Genomic DNA, 25700 nt, shown 5'->3' with positions numbered 1-25700 from the left:
TATAAATAGAACATATTAGATATGATGACAAGAGAGAATAGAAAGTATGCATTTTTTAGTACTTTGGAGAGATTTCTTTAAAAATTATCAGCATAACAAAACTCATCCTGTCAGTTTTCACATATAACTGATAATTCCCATTAACTCTGATTAAGATTTAATAAAATCAGGAATTTCTACTTAGCTTCATACCAAAAATTATCTTGAGAAAGCAGTTTGCATCATTAGAAGCTTTGACCTTTGTAAAAAGAAGTGATACCTGTGAATGACTACATCTCAATAAACAAAAGAAAAAAAATCTACAAAGTCAGGATTTATTGTCACAGAAGAAAAAAATATGGAATACTTAGTCTGAGTTTTGCATAATGGTATTCAAATAAGTCATAACTTCTGAAACCCAAAAACTTGCCACAGTTAATCTTGACCAAAACCACATTCTCACCAAAATATTAACTACCAAGATTCTCACCAAGAGAACTTAAATAGTTTTGGATTTTACCTCCTTTCCTTTCCCTTTCTTTCCTTTCTTTGGAAGTACCAAACATCAGTGAATTGACTAAAGAGGAGAGAAAGTAGCTGAGAAGCAAAGGTTAAAAGACGATTAATCAAGATAAACTTAATTTTTGATTGTTGGGAGTGACCTCATTAGTCACAACAACCAAGTAGTTTCAGTTTAAGATTACATTAATTTACTTTTAGGATTTAAGCAGCAAAAAGATCCTTAAATTTTGGAGTCAAAAGACATGGATCACATCCATTATGGCCTAAGTGACTTCATGCAAGTTCTTTAAACCCAGTCCCCTGTTATCTGTAAAATATTATCTCCTTCACTAAGCTATTATAAAAGTTAAATGAGATTATGGAAATAAAAAGTTCTCAGTAAATCACCATGCAAATTATACTTGTTGATACTATTTAAACTAATAACAGAAACAACACAACCTAATTTCATCCTCTACCATCTCTAACAGGAGTTAAAAAAAAAAAGAAAAGAAAAAAGAAAAACCAGAGGAAAGGAGAGCTATATGATAACTAAACATAGAAAACTCTCTGGAGGAATGAATACTTTAACATTATTAAAGGGATGAAACTGAAAATGCTTTAATTTCTCTTTTTATTTAAATTTCCATCAGAAAGGGACAAAACTCTAAGTAATTTTATAGTTCATGTATTAGTATTTTTCACATAAAATATTTAAACACAATTTGTATGCATTTCTCAGATTCCTCCAATTAAAATTATACATATATGTATATCTATATATATGAAGTACAACAGACGGAAGATACCATGGAAAACCATATTTTTCTGTTTCCCAACCTTGTACAATGTAAACATATGACCTTTTAAAAAAAAGTGTATTGCTTTTAAAAATCACAAAATAAAATGAGCAAACATCTATCTTTGTACTTTAGAGATTTTTGAGAGGCCCAATCCACAAAGCCCAACACATACCACAAAGTATAACTTATTGCTCTGGTCAATTTTATTCTGGTAAGGGAGCTAATAATAGGCAAAAAGGCAAAACTCCCCTCAGAGAATGCCAAGTGATCTGAATAAAGAACCCTGCTTCTGAGCTGTTCATAGCTCACATTACCCTCAGGATATTAAATGACTTCGAGATATCTATTTTTTACCCTCTATCCATGAAGTAAGCATCAATAGGTCTTTGAGGAGGTAGAAAAAAACGCTTTGGTATCTGTAGTAGATGTTCTTTTCTGCCTGCTAAATTATCGGAGAATCCATATAAAATACAGAAGCAATGATGGGATCTAGTGATCTTAGAGATCACTAGCGAAAGGATCTTGGGGAAATGTGGGAAATCAAATGGACAAACTAAAGGAAGTGTATGTGCTTTAACTTTTTCAACTGGCATTTTCATCGAAACCCATTTAAAAAAAAAAAAGAAAGAAAGAAAGTCTGAAAATAAGCCCAACTTCCAGAAAGCTGGGAAAAGGGAAGAAGAAAAGGAAACATTTACCTGAGGCATCTCCAACTTTAAAATCACTGTCATCTGAACTATCATAATCGAGAGCTTCTAGCAGAGAAGCTGCCAAAGGCTTCACCTGCCTCCTCTTGGAGCTGCGATCCACTGTTAAGAGAAAGACATTACACCGTCATTACTAATCACGCCCAGCACAGAGGACAGCCGTGATGCTGGGGGGGGGGGGGGGGGGGGGGGCAGAGGACCCCGTGCAGGGAATCTTTGTCTGATTCAGGGCTCAGCAAGAGGTGCAGGGAGCTGGGGGGGGGGGGGGGGCTGGCCAGCAGCCCCCGTGGGTCGGGGCTGGGGCTGGGGCTGGGGCTGGGGCTGGGGCGTGGCAAAGGCGACACCAGGCCGGCCAGAATCTAAGGTGACCCCCGCCCTCCCCGACATCCTGATGGGTGTCTGCCCCTCGTTCACGATCCCTCACTTAGACGCGGGGACAGTCCACCGGAGCCCAGGAAGTAGAAGAAGCCTCGCTCGTTCCTGCGGACCGAGGAAGGGAAGCGCCCCCGGAAGGTCCGGCTCCCGGCAGAGCCCCGCGCCGCCCTCCACCCTCCCCTGCTCCCACAGGCCCGGACTTCTACAAGGGCTGAAATGCACCTTTCTCCCGGCGGAGGCCTCCGACACACTTACTAAGGAATCCGTGAGGTGGTCGTTGGGAGGACACCTAGGGAGAGGCTGCGAGAGCCCAGGCAGCGCTGAGGTCGGGGCTGAAACCGCGGAAACCGATCCGAAAGATGCTACTTAAAGTCGGCGGCGCCGCCGACCGGGCCCGGGCGAGTCTACCGCAGCCTTGAGACCCCCTCCCGCCCCCCACCCCGCCCCCTAATCCTCGCCGAACCGGCCCCGGCCGCTCGCGCCCCTTCCCACGGCGCTCCCCTGCCAGAGGCGCCCCCAGGCCCCGGCAGCCCTGGGGAGTTAGTGTCCTTCGTTAAAACTGTTAGAAAAAAAAATGATAATAATAATAAATAAATAAATAAAAGAAAGAAAAACTTTATTAGCCTGCACCCGAAGCCACGAAAGACCCAGAATTTGCAAAGTCCGAGGCCGTTTGCCTGAGACAATAGAGAAAGCAACGACCCGGATACAGCTCTGAGGAGAAGGAAGTGAAAACACAAGGTAGAGCGCGGCCGTGAGAACAGCAAGGGGCGTGCGCGCGTGCGCGCGTGCGCCGGACTCGCCGCCGCCCTCGGTCTCTCCGGCGGGAGGAGCCGAACAGAGCCGAGCGGGAGCCGAGCGGGAGCCGAGCGGAGCCGAACGGAGCCGAGCGGAGCCGAGCGGAGCCGAGGAGCGGCCGCAGGGAGCCCTCCCGGGCTGAGCGGCTCTTCCCACCCGCGCCCGAGGCTCCCCCCCAAACCCGTGGGAGGCCCAGGCTTGCTCCAGGTTTTCGTTTCTTAAGGAGTTCCTCCTAGCACGCTTTACACAGAGGGACGTTGCTAGCTTAAGTTACTACCAAAAACATAAATAATACCGACAACACTCTACCTGCTGCTTCTATAAGTTGCATCGCTTTAAATATCTTGGTACGTGCGAATATTTTATTTCCTGAAAGAGAGAAAATGTGAGAATCGCATTAGACTTTGGTTGCCGCTTTGAAAATCACAACTGAAAAAAAAAAATCACAACTAACAGTGGGGGCGAAAGCATTAATTTTTTTTTATATTAAGTGTTATTACGAGTGTACTGTGGGCAGTCATTCCACATAAATAAAGTGTTTAATTTTACTAAGACAAAGAATACCTCTGGGAGAAAATACTCCATTTCACCAGTATATCGCATATTTATTACCTAGGATGTGTGTCCACGTGAATGTGAAATAATGCCTTGCATCCACTTCGAGAAAATATTTTTTAAGATGGATTTTTATTTTTTTAATAAATTTATTTTTTATTGGTGTTCAATTTGTCAACATACAGAATAACACCCAGTGCTCATCCCGTCAAGTGCCCCCCTCAGTGCCCGCCACCAGTCACCCCCATCCCCACCTCCCCTACAACCACCCCTAGTTCGTTTCCCAGAGTTAGGAGTCTTTCATGTACTGTCTCCCTTTCTGATATTTCCCACTTATTTTTTCTCCTTTCTCCTTTATTCCCTTTCACTATTTTTTATATTTAAGATGGATTTTTAAACCCATAAAAACTCAGGTCAGTATGTACAGCTGGATAAAGCAGTCGTTCAACAAGTTTCAAACACCACATTTATTTATGTACAGGTTAAATATTTTTAAATAATATTAAAATGTTAGGATCTGACTAGTACTAACACTTCTTAAAAATTTATGCATCAAGGACAGAGAAAGATTTGGATGAAGTTGATTGAGTTCATTAGTTTATTCCACACATAAACATGGAGTGGCAGCATTTGTGACGTGGGAAAATAAATGTGTAGGAGTCAAATCATATAATGAAATATTGGAGCTTACTCTAAAGAAACACGTTGAATTATTTTGTAAACTGGAATGAATCTTCTCAAATTTGAAAAAAAAAAGTAAATATTTACTACAGAGTAGTATAATTTATAGAATGATTACATAGAGGCTGGACCATCTGCAAGACAGCTGTCTTTTCCATTCCAGAACTTAAAATACAGGTAAGGATACAAACTGGTCAAACAATTGCTGTATATTGTGAAACAAGCTACCAGAGAAAGAGTACACAGGCTAAGAGAAGAGAAGGAGCTCAGGGTAAGCTTCCTGGAGAAAGTTAATGGAGCCAATCATAGTCTGAACTGCCCTGGAAGGGGAGAAAAGGAACTATGAGTGTTCCGGACCAAGGAAAGATCATGTGCAAATGCTCAGGGCTAGAAAAGCTTGGCTAATTAGATACCCCAAAAGCTGGGCTACTTCTAATGCCCCAGGACATTCCACCATAACAGTAGTTACACAATTTATATTGCAACCTCTTCTTTCTGTGTTCCTTATCCCTCCTAAAAATGTACACTAACTCCTCCAATCTCTAAGAATCTCTAGTTCTGTGACCCAAACTACCACTGCTTTGTGCCCCCTCAAACCTTTCCACAGTGCTGTGAAAACTTACATCCCAAAATTTTAAAACCTACTCTGTAAACCCTTTCCCTTTTCAATGATCATTCACGTATCTCCTTGTCTGAAATGGAAAGTTACCCTATAGCCCTCTCAGCTGGAGGCCACTCAGCCTCCCACAAGTCATTTTCTCTAGATCCAGAGGTGGTATCTGATCCTTAATACTCCTCACTGGCTTTTCAGACCTGTTATTCCTCCAGTTAAAAACCTAGCAACTTAATTATTTGGCCAGCTCTACTTTGAGAACTTAATTTTCAATCTACTTTAAACATGAAGCATGCTAAGGATTGTCTTACTTCTGAAGTTAGAAAACCGGACAGTCTACTCTCTTCCTAGATTCATTGAGAGGAATTATGCTGAATTATCTAAAAGGGAAATGGATACTCCAAAAGCTAGCATCTAAGTTTCTATAAGAGAAATTCCTAGAAATAGATTGTCTTTTTTTTTTCTTCAAAGGTTTTATTAAAGGTCTTTACAGAGCAAAATCCAGACTCCAGATCCAGCTGCCATGGAGACTCTGTTATGCTGAGAGTACTAGCTGCAACATAGCAGGCTGTTCTGGCTATATCTGGCCCAGAGCAGAAGGCCATATCATCCTTCTGTTCCAAGATGGGGGTGGTAAGCAATATCTCATCTTTGGCTTCCACAGTGCTCATAGGATTAGACAGGGGCTTTTTAGAACTAATCTTACCACTTGGGCCCCAAGGAAGCAGGATCTTCCCTTTGATGCCCAGCACACCCTATCTGAGCAGCATATGGTACATAGCAGTGTCAACATAAAAGTTAATAGGGTCCCCACTGTGAATCATCAGAACATGCACCAACATCATGGATTTAGCCCTCTGTCCTTGGAGTTTCCTAGATACCAAGACCTCATAGCCTTTGGCCCCACTCTTCATGATGAACCACAGCACACTATAGCAAGCCCTCTGCAAAGCAAGGCCTCCTAGGAGTTTGTAACAGAGAGACTTTGCCCCACTAATAGCACACAGACTTCTTGTGGCCACCTTCCCAGTTAAAAGCTCTACACCGCCCTCAGGGAAATCAAACCTCTTCTGAACCACAGGTTGAATCAGAATTCTTAACTGCAACTTTGGATGTCTAGGAACTTCTAAAAGCCCTTCAATGTTTTGTAATAAAGGGTTCATTGATAATCATCCTTTTCAAATTATGTAAAATGTACTGACTATAGGATTTTCTTCCAGGATTTAGGCAGCAAGGATCTATTCTAGTATTACATGAATAAAAACTTTCAACATATTTAACAAATAATAATATTGAAAGGATTTTAACTTAATTTATCATAGCTAGTATGTATACATAGTATAAAATTTTAAATGCACAAAAGAGTATCATGAAAATAAATTATCATCTCATCTATGTACTTTAGCCAGTCAATCATCTCTCTAGATATAACAAGATTACCTTTTTTAAAAAAGGTACTTGGAGCGCCGTGGGTAGCTCGGCCCATTAATCATCTAACTACTGGTTTTGGCTCAAGTCGTGATCTGCCATCAGAGATTGACCCCAGTGGGGTAAGTCCGCTTGAGATTTTCTTCCTCTCCCTTTGCCCCTCTCCCCCACTGCTCTGCACTCTCTCTCTCTCTCTCTCTCTCTAAAATAAATAAATAAACCTTTAAAAAATTAGAAAATTAAAAAGGTGCTTAATCAGGGCTGAGTTTTTATTTTATTTATTTATTTTTAAAGATTTTATTTATTTATTCATGAGAGACACACACAGAGAGAGAGAGAGGCAGAGACACAGGCAGAGAGAGAAGCAGGCTCCATGCAGGGAGCTGGATGTGGGACTCGATTCCGGGTCTCCAAGATCACACCCTGGGCTGAAGGCAGACACTCAACTTCTGAGCCACCCAGGAATCCCAGGGCTGAGTTTTTATAACAGCTTTATTGAGATATAATTCACATACCATAAAACTCACCCTTTCATGGTGTAAAATTCAGCAGTTTTTAGCATATTCAAAAGTTGTACACCAATTACCACTAATTCTAGAATATTTACTTACTCCAGAAAGAAGCCTTGTACTCATTAGCAGTTACTCCTAATTTCCCCTATTCCTAGCCCTGGCAATCACTAATTTAATTTCCATCTCTATGGATTTGCCTATTCTAGATATTTCATATAAATGGAATAAAAAATGTGTGATCTCATGTGTCTGGATTCTTTTTTCAAGAACAGTGTTTTCACCATTCATTCACATAGTAATAACAAAGCTTTTTAAAAAAATTTACATGACACTGTGAAATGTTATCAGTTTTTATTGTATATGAAGAAAAGATAAAAGTGAAAGGTAAGTACTTCAACATTTGCTATAGTAGCAGTTTATTAGACAGATCTCTCAGACAAGCTATTTAATTATTTCTCTGTGCATGTGAATAGCAGTCATTCATATGCACTGAAAAATGCATAAAAGGAGCTGTGTTTCACAAGGGGCAAGTCCCAAGAAAGCAAAGCAGATGGGCAAAGACAGCATCAGTGGAGCAACATCATAAAATGTACAATATTGGATGTTACAGAGACAAATAAGGTTAGTTAGAGACAGGTTTCATGTCATCAACTCAAAAGCTACAGAGGAGCTTTCAAACAAACAAAAATGCATAAGTGATACCTTCTGTTCTTTTTTAATCCATCAGATTTTTAAGTGACAAATCATAAGCAAACTCCCTAACATTGTTCTAAATCTAATGACCAAATCTGCTGGCACCTTAATTTTGGACTAGTGAATGCTCTTCATGTCTTTAGCTGTTACTAAAGACCAACAAAAGTAGTTTGCTTTCTGTAGATAAGTAATACACTTTGACTCTCTTACCTCATGGATACATCAACTCTGCAGCCCTATTACAGTGTCCTAGATATATCTCTTTATTCCACAGAAATTCATGTTGGTCAGTTACATTGATGGTATCATGTTGATTGGAACTAGTAAGAAAGAAATAACAACCTCTTAGGATGTAGGTAAGATAAATATAGGCCAGATGGTGAGAAGTAAATCTGACCAAAAATTAGTTTTCTGTCACCTCAGTGAAATTTCTAGAGTTCCAGTGGTCTGGGACATGTCAACATAGCTCTTTCAAAGTGACGGACAGATTACTGCATTTGGCTCAGCTTATCACAACAATGCTTTCCACTATGTGAGCCTCCTTAGATTTTGGAGGTAACGTTTACCTCATCTGTGTGATCCATTTGCTGAGCAACCTGAAAAGCTGCTAGTTTTGGACTGGGTCCTGCAACAGGTTTAGGCTCCCATGCAAATTGTTCTTCAACTGAGATGTATAACTTAGTAGATCTGCTGGTACTGGAAGCAAATTATCATGCTATCTCAGTTATCTATCATGAACTAGGGCTTATCTGACCAACAAAGCTATAAGATTGAGTATGCACTGCATCACCAAATAGAAACCATTATCAGATGGATTTGAGCAGATCCTGAAAGTGTAAGTTGCATACCCATGTTCTATACTCCCCTCTCAACCCACCTACACCTATGGTATAGAGCATTGCCTATGACCAATTAACTAAGAAAGACATTTGAGCCTGGTCTACAGATGGTTCTGTATAAAATGCCAACAATGTTCCAAAGTAGAGAGCTGTAGCACTATAGTCCCACTCTGGATTGACCCAGAAGGACAGTAGTGAAAGAAAATTTGGAAGGAGTTCTCTTTGATCCACTAGTAAAATTACGACTAACTATCCCTGCAACTGTGGCTTTGCTGGTCTAGAAGTCATAATTGCAAGAGAAGAAAACTCCATTACTCTATTAGCTTGGGTGGTTGATTTTGACTAGCAAGGGGAAATTGGGATACTACAACTCAATGAAGGGAAGGAGGAGTATGTCTGGAATGCAGGAGACTCCCCTAGGTCATCTCCTAGTTTTCCTTCTCTTGTCAAATTCCTCCTTCAGTTTCTATATTCCTGAACTAGGTTTATATCTAATTCTGGGACAAAGAACAGAGTCTCTCTCTGGGAGTTTCTGTCCTCATAAGTTCCACCTATCCTTCTAATGTATCTCTGCTTCTGCACTTCATGTTCCGCTTCCCTTACTGATTGCCTCCCCTGTTGACTTCAGACTGCAATAAGATAACTGCTCTCGCAATTGCATAACGTTAATTCCTTATAATAAATTCCTTATTATGTGTGTATATTTCCTAGAAGTTCTGTTTCTCGGGCTAAACCCTGATATAAAATATTATTTATCTGCCTCCATTTCTGACTTGATCTAACTTTGCTATTCTGACTCCTCCCTCCTGGCCTGGTCCCCATTTTGTTCAAGTTCTCTAGGGTTTTAGCATTAACCCTCTTCTCATTATACTTCCCTTCAAACACATTTTTCATGGAGAAGCTCATTAGTTCCCAGTACCTGTCTCCTATATCCTCTTTTATTTTAAATTGTACCTCGAGACCAAACTTCTCTCTTGGGTTGAAGAGTGATGTTTCTTCCATCCTTCGGAACACCTCTAATAATTGGATATTTCAGAGGTATCCCAGACGTAACATTTCCAAAGATGAATTTATATTCTTGATCTTGGTTAGACACTATATATCCAGTAACCTAAGTCTTATATCAGTGTCTATTGTAGCATTTGACATAAAGCTTTGGTTTTTTTTGGTTTTTTTTTTTGTTTTTAATTTTTTTTAAATTTTTATTTATTTATGGTAGAGAGAGAGAGAGAGAGAGGCAGAGACACAGGCAGAGGGAGAAGCAGGCTCCATGCACCGGGAGCCCGACGTGGGACTCCATCCCGGGTCTCCAGGATCGCGCCCTGGGCCAAAGGCAGGTGCCAAACCGCTGCGCCACCCAGGGATCCCAAAGCTTTGTAATAATTATATTCCTGGTCCCGTTAGACCTGAAGATGTTGAAGAAAGACAGCAATGTGCTATTCTTCTTATCCTAAACACTCAGCATGAGGAGCAATAGATAGTGGGCACTTAATATATGTTTAACGAATGAATGAATGGATTCATAGAGAAGATAGAAATTTCAGAAATAATAAGTAACAATAGAAGAAGAATAGAACATAGCTATTTAAAAAAATTTCTAATTTGAAGATCTAGGTGTATGGTTTAATTTTCCAAAAATTGTAAATATGCAGTTTTGCTAAAATGTTTAAGCAGAAAGTTTCAGTGAAAATAAGTGTCACTATTTTAAATTATAAGAGTTCTGGGGCACCTAGGTGGCTCAGTCAGTTAAATGTCAGACTCTTGATTTCAGCTCAGGTCACGATCTCAGGGTTGTGGAATCCAGCCCTGGTTGGGCTCCATACTCAGTCAGGAGTCTGCTTCAGATTCTCTCCTTCTCCCTCTATGCCTCCACCCACTTTTGTGCTCATGTGCTCTCTCACTCTCGTTCTCTCACAAATAAATAAATCTTTATTTTTTAAAAGATTTTATCCATTTATTCATGAGACACACAGAGAGAGAGAGAGAGAGAGAGAGAGAGAGATTGAGAGAGGGAGGCAGGGACACAGGCAGAGGAAGAAGCAGGCTCCATGCAAGGAGCCCGATGTGAGACTCGATCCCAGGACTCCAGGATCAAGCCCTGGGCCAAAGGCAGGTGCCAAACCGCTGAGCCACCTAGGGATCCCCTCAAATAAATAAATCTTTAATACATACATACAAACATAAATACATTGTTAGAGTTTCTTTACTTTTTAGTGTTCATTGAATATTGTGTTCATTGAATATTGTACATAAAGTTCTTCAGGTATTTAATTTAAACTAATGACAGTATGTGAAGCTTTGAGATTGACAATGGTGAAAGTAAACTTTCACAGACCAAAATATGTTTTCATTTTTCTAATAGAAATGTTATAATTAAATACAGTTTATGCTAAATAACCATAATACTAATGGAGGAACATATTTATTTTTAGATTAAGGATAGCTGCAGAATCTTCATTAACAGGTGAAGGTATAATTTGTGTTATCAGAAAAACAACTACAGTTGTCAATTTATCTGCTAGAAAAATAATTAAATGCCTAAATGCAAACAGAGTAAAAACTATAAGATTCTGCCTTCAATTTGCATTGATATTATCATATTCCATGGCTCACTTATCAAATTATTCCTCTCTAAAGAAGTCACTTCTTTACTGTCACATTAATAACACATAAGCACATACCTTCCAGCATTTTATAGACTTGAATTTTCAGAGAAACTCTGCAAGAGAAATCCTTTTGGGCGGTGCTATTAATATACTGCTTAGGCTTTTTTAGAGCTATTCACAGAACTTATATTTAATTTAGACAACTATTATTTATACATTTTTGTATTTTTAAAATTATTCACAAAATTAAATCAAACAAAGGAACAAGAAAGAAATCTAGAGGGCACAAGTCTCAGAGTGAAATAGTAAAAAATAGTTCCAATTCATTTATTGAGATAATATGGCTTGTAGTTGTTTTTGTGTTTAATATATGTTTAATGAATGGATTCATAGAGAAGATAGAAATTTTGAGATAATAAATAGCAATAGACGAAGAATAAAATATAGCTATTCTAAAATAAATTCTATTTTGAAGATATAGGTGCATGGTTTAATTTTCCAAAAATTATAAGACACAAACATTTGTATCCTGTGTTTAGATACAAAGCCTTTATGAATCTTCACTACCTAAAGGATCAAGTAACAAATCTAAAATTCTTGAAAATCTGGATTAACCGGGATCCCTGGGTGGCGCAGCGGTTTGGCGCCTGCCTTTGGCCCAGGGCGCGATCCTGGAGACCCGGGATCGAATCCCACGTCGGGCTCCCGGTGCATGGAGCCTGCTTCTCCCTCTGCCTGTGTCTCTGCCTCTCTCTCTCTCTCTCTATCATAAATAAATAAAAATTTAAAAAAAAAATCTGGATTAACCTATTCTGTTTCATTTTCTATAACCCTTCCCTATGGAACCAAAGCTTCTAACACTGAATTCATCTCAATCTCTTATACATATTATGTACTTACACTATGAAGTTTTATTTCTTCTGCCTTATTCAGGTTATTTCATCCATATGGAATATAAATCTTCCTCTCTTTTGGCCTGATCATTCTACAAAGGTCATAATCCTCATTAAGTTCTTCATAGGCCCCAAAGTCTTATTTCTTCCTGTTTTGCCAGTATTTTTACTTTTGCATTTATTGCCCTAATCAAGTCATCTGACAAAACTTATCAACAGGGAGATCAAAGACAATCTTTTCCCAGTAAGGACATTAAATATTTCGAACAAAAGACAATTTACCACTTCTGATGGCCCTTCTGATTACAGTCATTCAGATCTTTCTCTTTTCCTCTTTCACCCTCCTCACCAAGGAAAATTATCTAAAAAATCCTACACAGTCATTATTCCCAGCTTAAAGCCCATAATCTATGAGTGTTCCTGTAGTCTCTGTTCTGGGTATGTCTCCTCTTAATTTGGAGACCTATGAAATACCCCACAACATACAAAATACAATGATGGAACAGGGGCTGTATAACCACCATGAGTGATCCTATTCAAAAAAAAGAAAGAATGGGAGGCACACCCTGGTCCTGAAATCCCACAAAGCAGAAGTTGCTATTGACTGAAAGTGTGGAATATTCCTTGAGTAGGTCCTGATTTTGCAGTTTGGAGGTTAGTTCCAGTCTACTCTTCTCTGTGGCTCCTGTCTCACCCTTCAGGAAGCTTTGCCTTAGTACCATCTAAAGGAGACATTAGAGGGCCCCCCAGTGGCTCAGCGGTTTGGCGTCACCTTCATCCCAGGGCCTGATCCTGTAGACCAGGGATCAAGTCCCATGTTGGGCTCCCTGCGTGGAGCCTGCTTCTCCTTCTGCCTGTCTCTGCCTCTCTCTCTGTGTCTCTCATGAATAAATAATAAAATAAAATCTTAAAAAAAAAAATAAAGGAGACATTAGAGAATAGGCCATCCTTGGAAGAGGAGTACATCTCTCAAACCTGCTTTTCATCTCCAGAACACTGGGAGTCCAGGTGTCATTTCACATCTCAATTAGTCACAATGTCTTTCACCAAAGCTGATGGGTTTTGTTTTGTTTTGTTTTTAACAGTACTTTGTCTATTTCTCTTTTATTTGATACCAGTGGCTATATTCACATTTATTTTTAGTCACACCTCCTTTCTCTAGGTTTAATTTCCGTCACTTTGATCCTGTCAGGCTTTGGTGAGAGAGCTACACCCTTATCTCTTTGTCCAGAATTTCAAGTTGTTCAGTTGAGAGAATTTACTGACACACCTTAGTTTATTGAGATGTTTGAATAAAGGTAGGTGTGATGGCTACATTCTTGATTGGGTCATTATCTTGAGATTTTAATTGACCTTTTTGACTAAACATCAGTCTTAGTTTTATCTTATACAGCTGAAATAAGTATCAGCCAGATTTTCTAACTCTGCAAGTCTCTAAATTTCTAGATGCTCCATTCTCTGTCATTGAAGCTTGTAAGCTGACCAATTATTTCCTGAGCCCATCTCTTTATTGTATTACCTTGTCAACTGTTGCCAATAGTAATGGACACATCCCTCTAACATACTCTTTGCCTACCATTTCACTGAAACCTATGAATTTATGAGACATTAACTGCCTTCCAATTAATTGCGAACAATTTCATCAAATGTTGCAGCACAGTATAATATAATTGCTATCCTTCCAGCTGCCTGTAACAGTTACCTTGTTACTTGTTGTTGGAACCTGAATCCAATACTAGATATTTTAGGATTTTTATTATATACCAAAACACTTTCAGTGCCAAATTCTTTATTTAGTAGGCTAAATTAGGCTACAGTAACAAAATACTCTTAAATTTGGTGACTTGAAGCAATAAAGGTTTATTTCTCATTCTCAATATACATTCATTATAGGTCAGCAATGTCTTTGCTCAAAGTAAGTTTCACCCTGACACCCAAACCTCTATCCACAACATTGCTGATCTTGTGGCAAAGAGTAAAGAAAGAACATGGCACATACTGGCTCTTAAAGTTTCTGTTTGTGCATGACACAAGTTATGTTTCACATCTCATTTGCTAGTAGAGCAAGTCATCTTATCAATCAAGCCTGACCTGGAGGCAAATGACTAATATCCCCCTCTAGGAACAGGCAACAGGTATTTGTATATAATATAATCTACCACACACACATACCAAAACTACTTCTAAAGCTAAAATGTAGTTTTTAAAAAATTTTATTTATTTATTCATGAGAGACACAGAGAGACAGAGGCAGAGGGAGAAACAGGCTCTATGCAGGGAGCCTGACATGGGACTCGATCCCAGGTTTCCAGGATCATGCCCTAGGCCGAAGATGGTGCTAAACCGCTGAGCCACCAGGGCTGCCTGCTAAAATGTATTTTTACAATATGTATCTTCTATTATGACTTCTTTTCCTTGATTGCCTCTTCTATTCTTCCAATCCCTGCCTAAAATATAGGTCACAGACTCTTTCTCCTAACTTTAATATGCATAATTCAATCTTTTATAATTTGACATTTTGGTTAATATTCAAAATATTTAATGAAATTTATATTCTGCAACCCTGCTTTGTTAACATTCCCAAAGGCATAAATGGACTACCTATATTACTGTTACTGCTAGAAACTAGGTCAATGCCCAAAAAGTATGCCATTTGATTTTACTTTCTTAAAGGGGTATTCCTATACACCTATTTACTTATTATCACCTGTTATCATCAAAAACAAAAATAAAATATTACAAGGAGAAGTCTTCCTCCTAATTTCTTTGCTGAAAATCCACCTACATTCACTGCTATTAGGTTTCTGTGTTTACTTTTAAGTATTTTCCATGATTTTTGTGATTTCTAAAAACAGAGCCACATTCCTCCTCATCATCATCTATAGAGTTAATGTCAGAGTCTTTACAACCTCTTTGATCTCATTTTCTTCTCCTCTTTGATGTGGCTTGCCACACTGTTCTTGGGTTTTCTTTTATTTTTTAATTTCAAAACAATTTCTCTTGAGAATTGGAACATTCTTCAACCATATTGTCACCAGGTTACCTCCTTATTTAACTGTGGTAACCTTATTTAGATATTCGATATTAATTAGATATTTGAAATTTAGCCATAATATCTAAATACAATAATATGATAGGTAATGATCACTACCTCAGAGGGAACTTCCTTGTCTATTCTCACTTAAGTAACCTACTTTCCTCTACTCCTGCATGTCCTTCTCTCTTATTGTCATATTTTATTGGTTTATCACCGTCTAAGGTTGTCTTTTTTTTTTTTTTTTAAATATTTTATTTATTTGTTCATGAGGGATAGAGAGAGAGAGAGGCAGAGACGCAGACAAAGGGAGAAGCAGGCTCCATGCAGGGAGCCCGATGTGGGACTCAGTCCTGGGACTCCAGGATCAGGCCCTGGGCCAAAGGCAGATGTTTAACCGCTGAGCCACCCTGATGTCCCACCATCTAAATTTATCTTAATTGTTTATTTATGGTTTGTCTTCCTAACTCTCCTGTAATCTCCATGAGGATAGAACAATGTTTGCATTCACTGCTTCCTCCCAAGTTAGAACAGTGCTTGGTGCTGAGTAGGCACTTCATGCCAGACTAATGAATTCAAGACCCAAGTCTTCCTAAACTTGGTACATATCATCTTAATAATTGCCATTTATCTTTTTTTGTGTGGGTTTTTTTTTTTGCTGGCCTTATCTCCTCTCCCAAACATCACGTTGGAATTCCTCACCTCCATGTCCTTTGTCTCTCTTACTACCTTCTACTTCTCTTCCTAAGTAGTCTCATTCAGTCATATGCCTTCATTTCCCATCAATAAGCCGAGACCTAAATATATTTTTCTAATCTAGATCTCTCGTCTGCCCTACAGAGATATACCTGTATTTTTATTTTAAAGATATTTATTTATTTATTCATGACAGAGAGAGAGAGAGAGAGAGAGAGAGAGAGGAGAGGGAGAAGCAGACTCCGTGCAGCGAGCCTGACATGGGACTTGATCCTGGGTCTCCAGGATCACACCCTGGGCCGGGGCAGATGCTCAACCGCTGAGCCACCCAGGCATCCCAATATACTTGTATTTTACATAGATACATATCCATCATTCTCTATTGCTTCTCATCTCAGTAATTGACATCTACATAAAAACAGCAGGCCAAAACAACCTCTGAAATTATCCTGGGCTGCTTCTCCTCGCTTTCTCCCATTCAACCAATCTCTGTAATCCTTTTTACATCATCGTTGCCCACGTGGCCCACAGTGGTCTAAGCTATTATTATCCCTCTCAAGGACCACTGCAGTGGCCCTTGACCAGTTTCTCCCCTTTCATGCTTATGCCCTCTGATCCATTCTTCATACATAGAGCAATCATTTACAATCACAGCAACTTTTCTTTTTTCTTTCTTTCTTTTTTTTTTCATAACTTTCCAGTGCTCTCAGCATAAAACCCTTGATGTGAAAGTGGTCACTGGACCAGCAGATCTGATCCCCCACCGTGTTCTCCCTCTTCAAGTCCCAACCATACCAGACCCTCCAACACCTCTTCAAAAGGGTATCTTCAGTTTCAGACTGTCACACTACCACTAGTTTGTCAACTACATAGATTCGAGAGAGTTCAGATTGTCCCCATGTTACCACAAAAGCCTGTCTGTCCCATGTTACGACTTTCAGAATAAAAAAACAACCACAACAGAGGGACACCTGGGTGGCTCAGCGGTTGAGCATCTATCTGCCCCTAGCTCAGGGAGTGATCCTGGAGACCCGGGATCGAGTCCCACGTCGGGCTCCCTACATGAAGCCTGCTTCTCGCTCTACCTGTGTCTCTGCCTCTCTCTCAGGGTGTGATCCCCGGTCACCGGATCAAGTCCCTCCATCGGGCACCTGCGAAACGCCTGCTTCTCCCTCTGCCAACGTCTCTGCGCCTCTTTCTGTGTCTTTCGTGAATAAATCTTAAAAAAAAAAAAATCAACAAGAGATAAATGAAAATCGTGTTAGAGTACTAGAAAAGATATGTGTGGGGACAGGACCACTCAGAACACATTTTAAGGATGCAGTTTAGGGTCCTGGGACAGGACATCGGGGTATGCCATTGAACATTCAATCCAGAGCCAGGCCCTGGGGATTCAGAGATTACGTCTGAGAGGGCTGCTGCCGTCTTCAAGCCATTTACTAGTTTTTCACTTCTGCCCGTAAGAAGCGACAGTGGGAGACAGGAAGCAGCTGCAGTCTGCTTAAACCGCAGGGGCTGACCTTAGCAGCGAGAGACGCGACCCGCTCTCCAGGGGCCTGACGCCCAGCGGCCGCAGGCGCCGCGCAGCTCCCTCAGCGCCCGTCAGCGCCCTCAGGCTCGCGGCCCGCACGCGCGCCCCCAGCGCCTTAGCGCGCGGACCGGCTGGCCGGGGACCTCCCAAGAAGACCCCGCCCACCCCATGCCTCAACGCGTGTGTTTCCGAGGAAGTGCCTGTCTGGTCAGTCAAGGCGTTCTAGTTTCGACGCGGAAATCCCCTGGTCAGCAGCATCTGTAGCGCAGGAATGAGAATGTTGCGCTCGGGACTGGAACGCTGGGGGTCTGGCCAGGTTAGAGCAGACGCATGAGGCGCCGGGTCAAAGCAGGCACAGTCAAGGACAGCCGCATCCGGGCCCTCCCGCCGCAGGCTGCCCTCCGAGCCAGGGGGCCTTCAGGGAGGAGGTTCTGGGTGACTTTGGACGTCCGTTCCTCCCCTGTGGAGGCTTTACTTAGTTCCGGGCCTTGCGGCGACTCGGCTCTTCCTTCTCCTGCGCGGGAGACCTGTGCCACAACCATGTTACGCCAGATCATCCGTCAGGCCAAGAAGCATCCGAGCGTAAGTTCGGGCCCCCTTCCCAGTGTCTTCGGTCGTCCGTTCTGTCAGCTGCGGCTGCCTCAGTTCCCTGGGGGCTTCCTCTTCCTCCTTCACCGTCGTTGATTGTTCCCCGAGGCCGGATCCTAGGTGCCCCGGGCTCTTGAGCTCTGACCTTCCACGCTACGCATTGAGGGGTTTGGGCTGGTAGGCGGAAGGTGAGGGATACCTTCAAGGAAAGTAAACGGGTGAGTGTTGGAACACTGGGGATCGCACCCTCTGGTCTGTCCGTCGGACCCAGGGATAGTTGTGCGCTGTGTGGGCTGAGACCAGCAGGTCAGGTTTCCTATTTGTTATGCCATCTCCGAGAGCTGGCGCTTACTGCATTGCACCACCAGGCCGGGTGGCAAATAAAGGTCTGCGGTCTTGGAATCCTCAATTTGTCTTGACGTCCTGACATGTGGGGGTGGGGGTGGGGTTCGGTAGCGCAGAGGAGGCTCGCTTTTAAGTTCTTTAGCATTTCAGTGTTCTCTCCAGCGTTTCAACGTTTAGGGGTCCTAAAACTCAAATACGAAGCCTTTGTCTTAAGCCCACAGTGTACTTATTGAAGCATTGTTAGCAAGATGTTCTCAGAGACTTAAGCATGTAACCAATCTCTGTAACAGATATGCCTGTTTGTTCATTCAAACTCTTAATTTCACAGAACTCATGGTTTTCTTTTTTTTTTTTTTAGATTATTTATTTATTTATTTATTCATGAGAGAGAGAGAGAGAAAGAGAGAGAGAGAGAGGCAGAGACACAGGCAGAGAGAAGAGAAGCAGCCTCCCCACAAGGAGCCTGATGCGGGACTCGGTCCTGGACCCCGGTATCAGATCACCGCCTGAGCCAAAGGCAGACGCTCAACCTCTGAGCAACCCAGGCGTCCCAGAACTCGTGTTTTTCATAACACTTATTTATAAGGCAGGCCAAGAAGTTGTTTTACAAGCCTCGAGATAAAGGAAGCTGGGAAATTTAATGGGAATAATGTATCAATATTAGAGAGGTGAAGAGGACATGCTATGATTTCTTGGAAATTTAGGAGTTTGAGTATGACTTTTTCCACATTGAAAGTTCATCTTCACGTCTTTCAGAAATTCTGTTTCTTTTGAACACAGCTGTAATAAATCTTGCCTCAATAAGAGGTCTACCTTTATTCACATTTTAAAACAAGACCGAAAAACAGCTGTTTGAGACTTCAGAATTAGTGTGTAGGAACTATTGTAGCCTTTCTTTTTTCAGTATCTAGGTATTTGAAGCTGGTTGTTAATTCTTCTGTATTTTGTGTTTGTTTCTAGTTGATCCCCCTCTTCATATTTATTGGGGCAGGAGGTACTGGAGCAGCACTCTATGTGTTGCGCTTGGCATTGTTCAATCCTGATGTTAGGTAAGTACTTAAAAATATTTAGAATGATGATGCTTTAAAGGTGTTTTAGGAGCCACAGCCTTTAGGGAGGCAACATCAGGTAGTTGAAAGAGCCTAAAGTTTTGTAGTCATATAGGAAGTTCGGATCCTGGTCCTGCTGTTATCATTTACTCTTCCAGTTCATAAAATTGTCTAAATTTCCCTGAGTTTCATTTTTCTCATGGGGAGAGTAGAAATGCTAATATCTATTTGGAATCTTGTGAGAATTGAGACAATTGTTTTTATAAAATGCTTATTCAGGATTCCTGATAAATGTAAATGATTTTTGTCTGCTTTTCCTCAATAAGGAATGCTTCTTTTTGAAGTTAGAACAACAGGCAACAAAAAATGTATTGTTACTCTTTGTGCTTTTCTGTACATCACCTTTTTAGTAAAAGCCAAGTTTAAAGTTTTCTGTGATAAAGATAGGGACAAATACACTGCCCCAGAGGCCTTCTGTTCTACCCTTTTTTCTAATTGATTATATGGAACTGCTAATTATAGAGCCTATCTCTATTTCAACTCTAATGAAAACACACCATACTTAATCTAATAGAAAATGAACTGTATTCCATATACTAGCTTCTTAGGAAGTACAAAACTATTTTAAGTAGTGTTTTATTACTATAACAATTGTAATGTTTGTTCTTTTTAGTTGGGATAGGAAGAATAACCCAGAACCTTGGAACAAACTGGGTCCCAATGATCAATACAAGGTAAGCTACAAAATTATTTCAGAATTCTGAGAAAGTGTGCTTTAATACTCAAAAAGTAGCTTTTTTATTTTTTTTGAAACTGGATATACATGTAAAATTCCATTATAATGAACTTTGGAGGAACTGCTGTATTGTTCTATGAAATTAAAGCCTATTTCCCTAGCAGATAGGTTTTTCTAGGGATTTTATTCACAGACTTTAGTTTCTGGATGTGAAATTAAGTTAACATGTTCATGATTTGACTAAGTAAAAAGGGAGATGGAATAGCTATCATGTAACATTTTCTTAGATCTTGAATCATCATCTACTGCAGTGGTTTTCAAACTTCAATGTACATAGGTCTCAACTGGAGAGGTGGTTAAAACACATTGTTAAGCTCCATCCCCAGAGATTCTGATTTAGTTGATCTGTTGTGAAGACTAAGAATTTGCATTTCTAACAAGGTTTTAGCTGATGCTGATGCTGCTGGTCAGGGGACCACACTTTGAGTAGCACTATTCCAGTGGATGGTTTGATTGTCTGTTCTTTCTTGTTGGTATGATTGAAATATTTCCGCTGAGAGTAATTAGGAAGAAATGAAATTCAGTTGAAATTTAAATTTTACAATGAACCTTCTAAATAAACTGACATCTTTCCTTAAAAGTGGTTTGTGGAACTGCAGTTTAACAGAATGAGTTTATGGACTGAGACCATTTATGTACTTTATTGAGATACAATCAGCATATAAAATTAACGTTAAGTTTAAAGCATATAAGGTGTTGTTTTGATAAATTTATATATTACAGTATGATTATTGTGTTAGCATTACCTAACACTTTTATCGTGTCACATAATGTTTTTGCGTGTTGAGAGCAATTAAGACCTAGAGTCTTAGCAGCTTTGAAGTTTATAATACAATATTGTTGACTATAAGTCCTTTGTTGTGTATTAGATCTCCAGGATTTATTTACTAGTTGTAAGTTTGTACCTTAACATCTCAATTCCCCTGCCCCCAGCCCCCGGTAACCACCATTCTACTTTTACAAGTTCAGCTTTTTTAGATTTGACATATACGTTGTATCATGCAGTATTTGTCTTTCTCTGTGTGATATATCTTACTTAGCATAATACTCTTAAAGCTTATCCATGTTGTCACAGATCTAAGACCCTAAACATAAGCTTCTTTATGTGTAAAAATCTTGCATGTGAAGACAAACTCTGAAGATATTAAAACCAAGGCAGTTTATATTAGAGTATAATTCACATTCAATGCAGTTTTTTTATTTAAAGTATATAACTCACTATGTACACTGGAAAGTGTACTAAGCTGCTTCATCAAACGAGAAATAGCGTTTGCTTAAATACTTTCAAGGAGAGGTACTCTGACCAATGAGTGTCCAGGACCATTTAGCAGATCTACACCCATGATGGAGATGCATGCTATCATTATTGATGAGAGCAACTTTTAAGAGATTATTGCCTGTTGCTGATTCCAAGCTTTCCACTTAATTGTCTGATCATAATTTGGCTCCCAGATCCGTAAATGGATCTCTCTACAAGAAACAAATAAAAAAGCACTGGCGAAGCTTTACTGAGCCATCTTACCTGTGTATTACGTTTTAACTTGAAAAAAATGATAAATTGATAAATGAGCATCCTGACTTATTTTTCCTCTGTTTACTTAAGTACATTCTAGAGAAAATGATTTCACATCCAATAAACTTTTAAAAAGGGGGAAAAAAAAACCAGGCATTGGTTCTTCCAACAAATTGTGTATTGGAATCTCTGGGTAGGTATAGTTCAAAAAGCTCCCTAGGTGATTCTGATAATAAAGGCAATTAACAATTCCCTGGCACTATAATAACACATACCACGATGAGGACATATGAACTGGAAATGGAATGGTGCTGCAACAGAAATCTAATTTGTGTGGCATGGATGGGATAAGTAGCTATGACATTGATTTAGATACTGGAAAGATGAGTCATAATGGCAAAATATTTGATAAAATATCACCTGTTGTAACTTGTAAGGTGGACATGTGTCTAAAGAGCTTGTTGTAGAAAAACAGGATGTTAGTGGACTATATTTGCTGTATTTGCCAAGAGCTGAACTTAGAGAAGAATTGGGTGATTTGTAAGCAGAAACAAAAGGGAACCCAGTCCAAAAACTTGTGAGCCTAGGGTGAATGAAGCTTGCTACTGCTTCTAAACCTAAACAGTGAGGTATTTTCCACATTCACTGTGGCTCACTTAAGAGACTTGTTTTTGGCCACATCACTAAATCTGGAGAATCCTAAGTGAGAGGAAATGATATCTGCCACTTCTGAACCAGTGTGTGGTTCCCCCATTGTTCTTTATCTGTCTTGAAACCAAAATGGACAGTTAAGTGTTATTCAACCCAGAATTGGAAATGAAGAGAACATGCTTCCAAATGGCATATAAGGTGAGTGAAAAACGAGCCTTTGTTGTAAACCACTAGGTTTTGGCAAATCTAGCCAAAGTTAAGACAAACAAAAGAACTAAAATAAGATTTAAACATTAAAATAAGAAATAAAATAAGATTTATTAAACATAAACTCAGCAACACACTCAATGAAATAAAATGTCCCAAAGCCATTATCAGAATATGTGTGCATTCCCAACTACTATTCCAGAGACCTTCCAGGTAGTCACCATTAAATTGAAAAAAAGAAAAGGGTCATAGAAGCTGAAATAAAACAGCTTCGAAAATTACTTCGTTACTTCAGAGAGAATTTTGATACTGGGACATGGAACCTAATAGAAGCAAATTGATCAGAAGCTTGCTTAGTTTTGAGAAAATTGGCAAAGATACTGTGACCTTTCCACTCTGCATGAGTGTTAAGGGCTTGGTCCTGCTTCTCATTCAGTGTTTGGCGAGTCTTGTAACTTGATCTTCAATTGCCTCATCTATACAGTGAGATTGATAAAGGCTGTGATAATTAAGAAAACATAAAGCATTGTGCCCACATTGTCTGGCATCCATTAGAAGAACCTAATCGATGTTTATGTTCTTAATATATAGCCTGTAGTTCTTTGATGAATATTTCCTCTAATTTTGTTAACGTGTTAAGGTAGAGCAATTAATTTCTTTTTAAAAATCTGGTTGTTTAGGTTCAGTTGCTTCATAAGAACAATGTCAGAACAAAGATTGTTGCTCTGTGGCTTATTTGTACTTCTCTGTCTATGCAACTTTGTGTGTATCTCAAAGATAGGCTTTACAATTTGGGAATGTTTCTTTTTATAGAAACTTAAGAATTTTTCAGTTAGAGGCAAAGAAATTAGGGCATATTTGGAAAAATAAAGAGTTTGAAGAAATAATAGATACAGATTTATGAGCTTTTTAAAAACCCTGAAGAGAATGTTGATGTTGATTCTGCAGTTTTAATTCTTTTGGAGGAAAAATAATGTGGTCTTCAAGTAATTATATCACAACCTCTTCAGTGTTTTTTGGCACAAGAATGAGTAAACCCAAGAGTATAGCCTTATTTGGGCTTATGTATAAATCCTGATGTTTTCTCAGTAGAAACTTTGGAGATGTTTCAAATATAGATCATCAAAAAAACAGCTATCAAGAGTTTGAGGCAGTGTTTTTCTAAAGCAGTCATAGATTTATTTCTCATATTAATTTTAGTTGAATATAAGGAAATTTTTACAAATTACAAGTTTCCATGCATTGTTTAAACATGATATTATTTAGAAGCAAAAATACAGTAGTATTAAAAACTTCTCTACCAGAAATAGATATAGTTTGATATCAGTGCAGTCTGGCTTAGGAAATTGAAGGAACATACTAACTTCTTCTGAGGTAGATTGAATATTTTTACCTTAACAAAGTCATTTATTAAAGGACTGGAATTTTGGCATCTTTCTTTGGATGATTTTTATGTTGTTAAATATCCATAATAAAAAATTCATGCCCGTAATTGTTACTATAGAAAGCTGAATTAAAAAAATTCAAAAACTTCTGTACCATCTCTCTGTATTTGATAGATTATCTAAAATATCTTTTTTCTTTTCCAAGTTCTACTCAGTGAATGTAGATTACAGCAAACTGAAGAAAGAAGGTCCAGACTTCTAAATGAAATGTTTCACTATAAAGCTGCTTAGAATGAAGGTCTTCCAGAAGCCATCCGCACAATTTTCCACTTATCCAGGAAATATTTCCCCTCTAAATGCACGAAATCATGTTGGTGTATTGTGTTGGGGTTTACACTGAATAATAAATATCTGAAACTTGATATGTGTCACTACTTAATGCTGAAAATTTGCTCTGAACTTTAGAGTATAGGAAATAAACTTAGAATTTAAGGAATTTCTTGAATTTCCATTCATTTGTGTAATTTGAAGATAAGACTTTAAGTTGCTCGAAACACTTTTCATTTTTTGTATGGGACATTGGTAACTTCACTAGAGTATATTTAACAACTGGTACTGGAAATTATACTTGCAAATGCAAAGATCATGAAGAGTACTCAAGTGTCTGGCATTGGTAAAATGGAAACCTTTGGATTTCTCCAACTGAATGATGAAGTGTGTTTAGTTGTTAATGATTTTTACCATGGCATACCACTGTGCTGAAGATTTTCAAGTTTATCAGGGATTGTATTTGGATCTGAGTCCCATCTAATTCATGGAGGTAGTAGCCATTATGCTTTTACTGTACGGATTTAATCACACAACACTGCTTTGTCAGTTTCTTAATGAGGTCACCAAAGAAAGCATTTAAATACTGATGTCTTGGATTAGCATTTATGTATATTTGATAAATTGCAGCTTTCAGAATTTGCATGTGCTTCCAGTATGTACTTGGGGGAAAAAAAGCCAAGCAAAAATCACACTGAATTTCACTTCTTTCAAGTTTAATTAATTCACCCTGATCAGGATTTACCCTTACTAGTCCACTAAAAAGTGCTTTTGTTAAGGTCGTCTTTGACCTACCTCCATGTTTCTAAATTCAAAAGTCAAGGATCAGTACTCATTTTGACCTAACAGTTGATATGACTCTTGAGACATTTTCATCTTGTAGTCTCTAGAATAACATACTTTCTTTTCCTTTTACATCATTGGCTTTTCTAATCAGTTTCTTGGTGTACTTTGTGACCTTTTATTTTTTTGTTTGTTTTGTTTTTGTTTTATTTTTTTTTTGTTTTTTTTATTTTTTTGTGACCTTTTAATATTGGAATACTCCAAAGAAAAAACACTTAGGACCTTTTCATTATCTGCAGTCTTCATCCAGTCTCGTATTTTCAAATATGTGAATATCCTAGGTAATTTTTCAGACCAAATGTTTTCCCATTTGTATATATGTGTATACACATATACACGTATTATGTATGGATATGTCTATATTCACTCGTTCTATGTGGATGTCTAATGGGCATCTTAAATTTAACATGTCCAATTCAATTTGTGAACCTCTCAGATTCCACATCTACAATCTTCAGTTGCATTGTCTTAAATCATACCAGTTTATAGGAACACCATTCTCATAATTAAGGCCAAAATTCTCAGTCTTCATTAACTTTTTTTAATACCTGAATGTATCAATGTCATGTATCCTCTACCTCCAAAATATACCTAGAATCTCCTTATTTTCAACATATAATTCCCCTATCACCTTGGTCCTAAGCCATTGTCAGCTAACCTTAATTAAAATAATCTCAACTAATATCCCTGTCTATGGATTGCAACACAGCTGCCTAAGTGATCTTTAATATATGTCAGAATATGACAAACCT

At 39.1% G+C, this 25700-nt stretch overlaps 2 protein-coding genes and 1 pseudogene across 15 annotated transcripts in view; 1 reads left to right on the top strand and 2 right to left on the bottom strand.

Moving 5' to 3' along the window:
* PHF14 (PHD finger protein 14) overlaps nucleotides 1–17377 on the bottom strand; it is a 230488-nt gene extending 213111 nt beyond the window's left edge. For 6 of the 14 annotated variants that reach the window (XR_012002675.1, XR_003235791.2, XM_072764412.1 and 3 more), the window contains exons 1-3: nucleotides 17234–17377; nucleotides 3473–3532; nucleotides 1982–2092 (exon numbers count right to left, since the gene is read on the bottom strand). Coding sequence is in view for 9 of the 14 variants with exons in the window: in XM_072764412.1 (XP_072620513.1) it covers nucleotides 1982–2092; nucleotides 3473–3494 (133 nt within the window). In the remaining 5 variants the exon portion in view is untranslated. Of the gene's footprint in view, nucleotides 1–1981; nucleotides 2093–2587; nucleotides 2858–3472; nucleotides 3533–16798; nucleotides 16933–17233 lie in introns of those variants that run through there. The other 8 variants (XM_072764416.1, XM_026003845.2, XM_072764418.1 and 5 more) reach the window with 6 other exon arrangements.
* Nucleotides 5450–6175, bottom strand: LOC112923864 (small ribosomal subunit protein uS3-like; annotated as a pseudogene).
* Nucleotides 17378–17396: 19 nt separating the features above from the next.
* NDUFA4 (NDUFA4 mitochondrial complex associated) lies at nucleotides 17397–24274 on the top strand. Its single transcript, XM_026003849.2, has 4 exons — nucleotides 17397–17826; nucleotides 19138–19226; nucleotides 19900–19960; nucleotides 23984–24274. Exons 1-4 carry the CDS (start codon nucleotides 17575–17577, stop codon nucleotides 24038–24040), a joined length of 459 nt encoding a protein of 152 aa, XP_025859634.2. The 5' UTR covers nucleotides 17397–17574; the 3' UTR covers nucleotides 24041–24274.
* The last annotated feature ends 1426 nt before the right edge of the window (nucleotides 24275–25700 follow it).

Source organism: Vulpes vulpes, chromosome 7, assembly GCF_048418805.1.
Source record: "Vulpes vulpes isolate BD-2025 chromosome 7, VulVul3, whole genome shotgun sequence".
In the NCBI taxonomy this organism is placed as follows: domain Eukaryota; kingdom Metazoa; phylum Chordata; class Mammalia; order Carnivora; family Canidae; genus Vulpes; species Vulpes vulpes.
This window is presented reverse-complemented; position numbering and strand designations above follow the sequence as displayed.